We start from the raw sequence: 7500 nt of genomic DNA on the forward strand, positions 1-7500 counted from the left end.
TAACATGACCAGCCTCTCTCCTCTGTTCCTGATGGCTTTAACATGACCAGCCTCTCTCCTCTGTTCCTGATGGCTTTAACATGACCAGCCTCTCTCCTAAGTTCCTGATGGCTTTAACATGACCAGCCTCTCTCCTCTGTTCCTGATGGCTTTAACATGACCAGCCTCTCTCCTAAGTTCCTGATGGCTTTAACATGACCAGCCTCTCTCCTCTGGCTGTTCCTGATGGCTTTAACATGACCAGCCTCTCTCCTAAGTTCCTGATGGCTTTAACATGACCAGCCTCTCTCCTCTGCTCCTGATGGCTTTAACATGACCAGCCTCTCTCCTAAGTTCCTGATGGCTTTAACATGACCAGCCTCTCTCCTCTGTTCCTGATGGCTTTAACATGACCAGCCTCTCTCAACTCCATCACACACATCTCCATCACATACACCTCCATCACACACACCTCCATCACACACACCTCCATCACATGCACTGCGCTCCACCACCACACTGTACGGGTTGTAGCTGCAACACTTGCCTTGATCGGCATTTGAGCAAGACCACACAAATAGTCTTTTTTTTCTAGATCTGTGTACAAAAAGGATGGAATGTAGGTATCATTTGACTGGAGAAGTTTCGATACTACTTGATACTGGGTTATTTGGGTCAATACCGATACCGATACTCAGCCGTAGTGTTTGTTACTAGTTTGACTGTACATCATGTATGGACCTACTGTGTGTATATGGAGGAGAGGCGTGCTGCTGCGTCAATTTTCTCCTAACACAGACACTAAAGACTAATCAATGAAATCAATCAATCAATCAATCACTCTAATTATGACGAGGAGGAGGAGGATGAAGACCGGTGCAGCATGTTGTGCTGACTGGGTTACAGCAGCTTCATTCTGATTCACATAATCTGATTATCAGACTGGATCAATACCCGCCTGCTGCCAGCAAGCAGTCAGTCATTTAGTCAGTCATTTAGTCAGACAGACAGACAGACAGACAGACAGACAGACAGACAGGCAGGCAGGCAGGCAGGCAGGCAGGCAGGCAGAAAATTAGAACATTACATTGCAGGATTATTTTTTGACTGGAGTTTGGTGTACCTCTCTCAGAGCGAGCTGTGTGTATCTATTCTATAGCCCACCAGTGGTTCTCAATGTGGGGGTCTGGGGATCCCCAGGGGTTCTTGAAGGGGTTCCAGGGGGTCCAGCAAAATTATCATTTGTTAAACTATTATATCATTATTATTATTATTATTATTAACTATATTCACTAGAAGTTAAACCATCTAGCCTACTAGAAAATGACGCAGAATGACTACGTTGAATTCTTGATACATTAGTTTGTCTGTTATCTCTCTAACGTTGCCTACAAAACAATACAGACAGTCATAGAGTTCTGTTATCTCTCTAACGTTACCTACAAAACAATACAGACAGTCATAGAGTTCTGTTATCTCTCTAACGTTACCTACAAAACAATACAGACAGTCATAGAGTTCTGTTATCTCTCTAACGTTGCCTACAAAACAATACAGAGTGATGGAGTTCTGTTATCTCTCTAACGTTGCCTACAAAACAATACAGACAGTCATAGAGTTCTGTTATCTCTCTAACGTTGCCTACAAAACAATACAGACAGTCATAGAGTTCTGTTATCTCTCTAACGTTACCTACAAAAGTAACAATACAGAGTGATGGAGTTCTGGACTAACTAAAGAGGTTCTCAGCATTGGGTCAGAGAGACAACATGTCACCAGATGGGCTCTGTGACTTGAATGTGGACTAATAAGAAATGAAAGAGCTTGATGATATCCCCGGACTCCGTATCAAGGGCCCCTGGTGGGCCCCAGAGCCCACAGTTGAGAACCACTGCCTTACATGTCAGGATAAAGTCAGCAGGGGGGAGAGAGAGAGAGAGAGAGAGAGAGAGAGAGAGAGAGAGACAGAGAAACTAGTTTAATGTCTTGTTTTCTGTTTTGGTTTCTCTGTCATTTGCAAAGTGTCGCAAATGTATGCTTTGGCAATGTAAGATGCACTTTATCATGCCAATAAAGCGCTTTTGAATTGAATTGAGAGAGAGACAGAGAGAGACACACACACACAGAGCGAGAGAGAGAGAGAGAGAGAGAGAGAGAGAGAGAGACAGAGAATCACTTACATTAGAGTAGCTGGGAGGGTGTGTTCGGGGTCTGATCCTGTCCGGTCCCGTCAGTGGTCCCGGTCCGGTCGGGCTGAGGACGGGCTCGACGACTCTGATGATTAACGGGGCCGATGGGGTCGGGGGCGGGGCACCAGCACGGTTAACGGTGGCGCACTGAGCCCAGCGTGCACAGAACTCGGCCCCGGAGGTCTACATTATAAACAACCCCGCCGGATTAACTTTAGGATAATTAACTAATTAGCTAACTAACTAATTAACTCACTCTGACTGAGCCCGACACGGCAGTTATACCTTTTGGGAGTCCACCCCGCGCCCTGGGCGGAGAGAGCCGCTCTCAGCCTGTCCTGTTCTTCTGTTCCGTCACCAAGGACTGCCGCTGCGCTCCGCTCCGGTCAGAAGTGTGTGAAAGACTGTAGCTAAACAGTCTGAATGTGTGTTGTCACAACACACATTCACACACGTTGTGTGATGTGTGTGAGCGTGTGTCTCTGTGTGTGTGTGTCTGTGTAGGAAGTAAAAGCAGTTTTATTCCGGGTGATTACGCTCCTCCTCGGAAACTCGTTGCGACATCCTCACTCAGCGTTATTTCCCAATCTGCGCACAGTCTCTCTCTCTCACACGCGCGCACACGCACACGCACGCGCGCACACACGCACGCACGCACGCACGCACACACACACACACACACAGTGTAAAACAAATCAAAAATGCACAATAATATAACACAACATATAATAATAAACCTATAAAATAACAATTATAAACAAAAATGTAGCACAATGATAGCCTGTTTTAATACAGAGATGTGTCAACAGAGCTATGTATTTCTATTTTACAAACAAATATGTAGGCTACATAGGCAGATGAGTCAAAGATGACTGTACAGTATGTAGATATGTAGCCTACTACAGCCTGTCCATGTACAAGATGTGCAGAGCTATGGTGATGCCCCCTGTAGGCTGAGTTTGAAATATATCTGAGAGCAGTATGATAAAGTGCATCAAGTTTGGCCAGATGGGACCCACTGAGATATGTCCATGGTGGGACCATGTATGTATTGGGTGGGACAAGCAAATCTGCAGTGTTGGGGTAACTCATTACAAAAGTAACATATTACATGTAATGCATTACTTTTAGCAGTAACTCGGTAATATAACTTATTACTTATAGGATTGCAGTAATATTATACCAGTTACTTTGTCAAGTAACTCAAGTTACAAGTTGAGTTACATATTTTTTTAAATCAAAGCACATATTTCAATAAAGATACAATAATTTCCTAATCAAACTGTTTGTATACAAATAACCACTACAGATGACAATAACAAAGGAAAAGAATAACATTTAGAATTTTGGATTGTTTACACTGACTTCAAGACGGTTGACATTATTTTTCGGGATGGTTTCCCGGGGCAGCGATGTCATTCTGCTACTGCTGTTGTTTTGGTGAAAGTAATGCAAAAGTAGTGTAATAAGTAACAAGTTACTCTACACAGACAGTAATATTGCAAAGTGACTTATTACTTTCAAATGAAAGTAACTCGTAATATGTAGTATATTACATTTTCAAATTAACTTGCCCAACACTGCAAATCTGTAAATGGTATCGCCACAATCCAGCTGAGACAGGAAAAGGCCCGTCTGTCACCAGCCGTTAGAGAAGATGGAGAAACATGATTTTAATCTGTATGAGAGACCGAGCGTAAACTTGACTTTCTTAACTAGTGACTCAATGTGATATTTGAAGGTAAGATTTCTGTCCAGCCCGAAGATATTTTGCAAAGTGGCAGGAGGCAGGGCTAATGTGGAGGGTGCAAAGGGCATCACTTTGTGTTGAAAAGTGGCGGGGACATCATGGCTCAGATAGAAAAATGACACCTGGGACGATGTTCTTCTCATTTGGAACGTTGGAGCTCTTCTATCTCACATCGAGGTTATCACTGATGAGGACGGGATGAGTTCAGCGCTGGAATAAATGCTTCTCAATACTGTGGGGATGTTGTGGGACTTGGCAGCTACAGACAGGATCATTGACTTTTATCATTTGAATGAGCGGAAGCAGGTGGAGAGCCAGGCGAGGCTGTAGGGCGAGGCGGGGACGTGGGTCAGAAGCAGGTGGAGAGCCAGGCGAGGCTGTAGGGCGAGGGGGGGACGTGGGTCAGAAGCAGGCGGAGAGCCAGGCGAGGCTGTAGGGCGAGGCGGGGACGTGGGTCAGAAGCAGGCGGAGAGCCAGGCGAGGCTGTAGGGCGAGGCGGGGACGTGGGTCAGAAGCAGGCGGAGAGCAAGGCGAGGTGGGGACGTGGGTCAGAAGCAGGCGGAGCCAGGCGAGGCGGGGACGTGGGTCAGAAGCAGGTGGAGAGCCAGGCGAGGCGGGGACGTGGGTCAGAAGCAGGTGGAGAGCCAGGCGAGGCGGGGACGTGGGTCAGAAGCAGGTGGAGAGCCAGGCGAGGCGGGGACGTGGGTCAGAAGCAGGTGGAAAGCCAGGCGAGGTGGGGACGTGGGTCAGAAGCAGGTGGAGAGCCAGGCGAGGCTGTAGGGCGAGGCGGGGACGTGGGTCAGAAGCAGGCGGAGAGCCAGGCGAGGCTGTAGGGCGAGGCGGGGACGTGGGTCAGAAGCAGGCGGAGAGCCAGGCGAGGCTGTAGGGCGAGGCGGGGACGTGGGTCAGAAGCAGGCGGAGAGCCAGGCGAGGCTGTAGGGCGAGGCGGGGACGTGGGTCAGAAGCAGGCGGAGAGCCAGGCGAGGCTGTAGGGTGAGGCGGGGACGTGGGTCAGAAGCAGGTGGAGAGCCAGGCGAGGCTGTAGGGTGAGGAGGCGGGGACGTGGTTCAGAAGCAGGCGAGAGCTATAGAGGTGATAAAATGTGACAGCAGCTGCCTGCTCCCAGTCCAGTTTGGGTGGGAGCCATCATTTTGATTTGAATCCTGCTCGGTCCAAAAAGCCCGGTCTCTTAGTGAGAAGAAGGCGTACAATTGGCCCATGATGGGTTACATTTCCAAAGTGGGTAAAGTAAATGCCTTTTATGGTCTCACGGTAAATACTGTAAATTGCTAATCAAGATGTGTGTGGTGTCAGGGGTGCAGCTAGGAAACCCTCCAGGAGCCCGTGAGCAGTAGTAGTTTGCTAGCTGGCAGATTGGTCAGGTTCCCAGGCTACCTGTTCCCCACACTATGGCATCCCAGCAGCAGGGAATCATCTGCAAAGCACCTATTGATAGTATTCTGTTACATCAGCACACGGCCATCTTGGGAGGAAAATAACAGGTGATTGTGATCAATTAACAGGTGATTCCAATCAAGTGACACTTACAGCCAATGAGCGGTGTGTACTGTAGCGCCACATTGGTAGGGAAAATGCTTGTGACATCATGGGAATACTATGAATAGCCTAATCGCAGCAGCTCACTGGACCAGTGTCATCTTCAAAAGATTCCTGCAAGTTTCTTCCTAATCTGGTCAGCAGGGGGCATGAGATGAACCGCAGATGAATGACAGTTCTAGAACTACCTTCATTGATCTCACACAAACAAAAAGATGGAAAAGGCAAATTAAATCTCACATTCATACCTGCCATGAGGATTCCTGAAGGCAGACATTCTCTGGACTAAAAGTGGCTCAAACATCAAAGCTAGAAGGTAGAAACCTGAACCACATAAAAAAAAAATGTCCAAAATTCTCAAACTATTCAAGAGCTGGAAATGATCAAATTCATTTTTAATACTCGTCCAGACTTTCCAGACCGACGTAGGAACCCTGTAAGAAACTGGCGTTTCTGTACACGTGATTTTTATTTCTCAAAGCAGAGGAAGAGCTCGTCCGAGACAGAGAAGACTGCCGTTTAGTTCAGTTACAACATGTTGACTTGTGTTGACGTGACTCCTGTGTGGGCTGAAGACGGTGGACTTGTCAGATCTTCAGATCTTCAGTGCCTTCAGTGCCTTCACAGTCATTCACAAAGTGCATTAAGAAAAAATAAACATTCACCAACTACAACTTCCAAATACTTCTCTACTAAAACACAACCGCAGTAAACGACCCTGTATGAGCTTTACAAGTTTTCCTTCTGATCATTATTATTACACTGAAATTGTCACCTCGTTTAACCAGATTTAGCCAAGCAGATTTGACAGGGTTTCGCCAGCAGGTGGCAGGCTAACACAGGTGTGAAGGAGGCCAGATATGATACAGGCAGCTCTCCGCTCCTTAAAGGAACAGTTCACCCACAAATCAAAATTCAGTACATTCGTACATGTGTCGCATGCGCTCTTCACCTGGATCTTAAGTGCTCTGTTGAATCCAGCGACCAGCTCAGCCTTCCCGTTTGAAGCGAACGCGGAAATTGTATTCTTCCGAATGGCCAGTGGGGGGCGACCTGGGTACTGCAGAAACAAAATCTGTAACATGGAAGTGAATGGGAAAACGACCCCGACTTCTCTTTCAGTCTATGTCTTAAATAAAGACTTTGCAAATGAGTTTATGGCCTGAATCAACAATTTCAAGTCTTTTTCATGCTCTCATTTCCTCCGTTTTCTAAATTATGGTCCCATTTCGAGGGTAAAAGACAATAAATACATTAAATAAGAACAGTAGTACTTCTGACCAGTGTGAGGGCACAGGGCAGCAATGTGCCACGAGGCATCTAGTCTGTCGGAAAGCTATTAGAAGAAGCTCGCCAGATAGCTGCTAGCAGATTAGCATGTAGTAATTTAGCAAACTATCAGAAACAGCATGATCTTGATGTTTTAATGTTAGTACCGGTAGATACACATAACTGTATAGATCCCCATCGTGAGGTCAGTTGATCAAAATAATGCATATTTCGAAATCTGATTTACTTTGTGGAGGCTTAACAGGGTGGAGACTTCTTCTTCTGTTTGGCGGTTGTATATCAACACAAGACAGGCGGACGGTCAGCTGGGCTGCACCACGTGACCCCCCCCCCCCCCCCCCCCGTGCAGTACACAGATTTCCCATGATGCTCCGGGAAACATTACCCGGAAATAAGGAGATTTGAACTTCATTTTGTGACGGGTGACGTCACGCTCATTTCATCCATACCATTTACTATCAATGGTTGAATCTCCGTGCAGTGCAGCTGTGTAGCCGACACCTTTCACCAGAGGATTACCGTCCAAACATCCAGGGAAGAAACCTGCTAATACTTCTAGTGGCATGTATGAGCCTTGGAGGTCAGAGGTCACACCCAGTTCAGACAGGCTGTGCGCTAACGGACACGGCTGGGAGCTCAGCGCTTAGTGAATATTTGAGCTAGAAACAGGGTGTAAAGGTCAGATTTTCAAGGTAACCTGGCATGTTGTGATTTCTGTTAACTTGGATTATAGCA

General features: G+C 46.8%; 2 protein-coding genes across 4 annotated transcripts in view; both read right to left on the reverse strand.

The window, feature by feature from the left end:
* LOC310777149 (interleukin-1 receptor accessory protein-like) overlaps positions 1 to 2378 on the reverse strand; it is a 71120-nt gene extending 68742 nt beyond the window's left edge. The window contains exon 1 of the mRNA XM_083637419.1: positions 2160 to 2378. Within this exon, the coding sequence (XP_083493545.1) occupies positions 2160 to 2161 (2 nt within the window). The 5' untranslated portion in view covers positions 2162 to 2378. The remainder of the gene's footprint in view (positions 1 to 2159) is intronic.
* Positions 2379 to 7170: 4792 nt separating this feature from the next.
* LOC310776864 (autophagy-related protein 16-1-like) overlaps positions 7171 to 7500 on the reverse strand; it is a 37291-nt gene continuing 36961 nt past the window's right edge. For all 3 annotated transcript variants that reach the window (XM_083637066.1, XM_083637067.1, XM_083637065.1), the window contains one exon: positions 7171 to 7500. This exon is cut by the window's right edge and continues 916 nt beyond it. The gene's annotated coding sequence lies outside the window, so the exon portion shown is untranslated.

Source organism: Poromitra crassiceps, assembly GCF_964638095.1.
Source record: "Poromitra crassiceps genome assembly, chromosome: 5".
In the NCBI taxonomy this organism is placed as follows: domain Eukaryota; kingdom Metazoa; phylum Chordata; class Actinopteri; order Beryciformes; family Melamphaidae; genus Poromitra; species Poromitra crassiceps.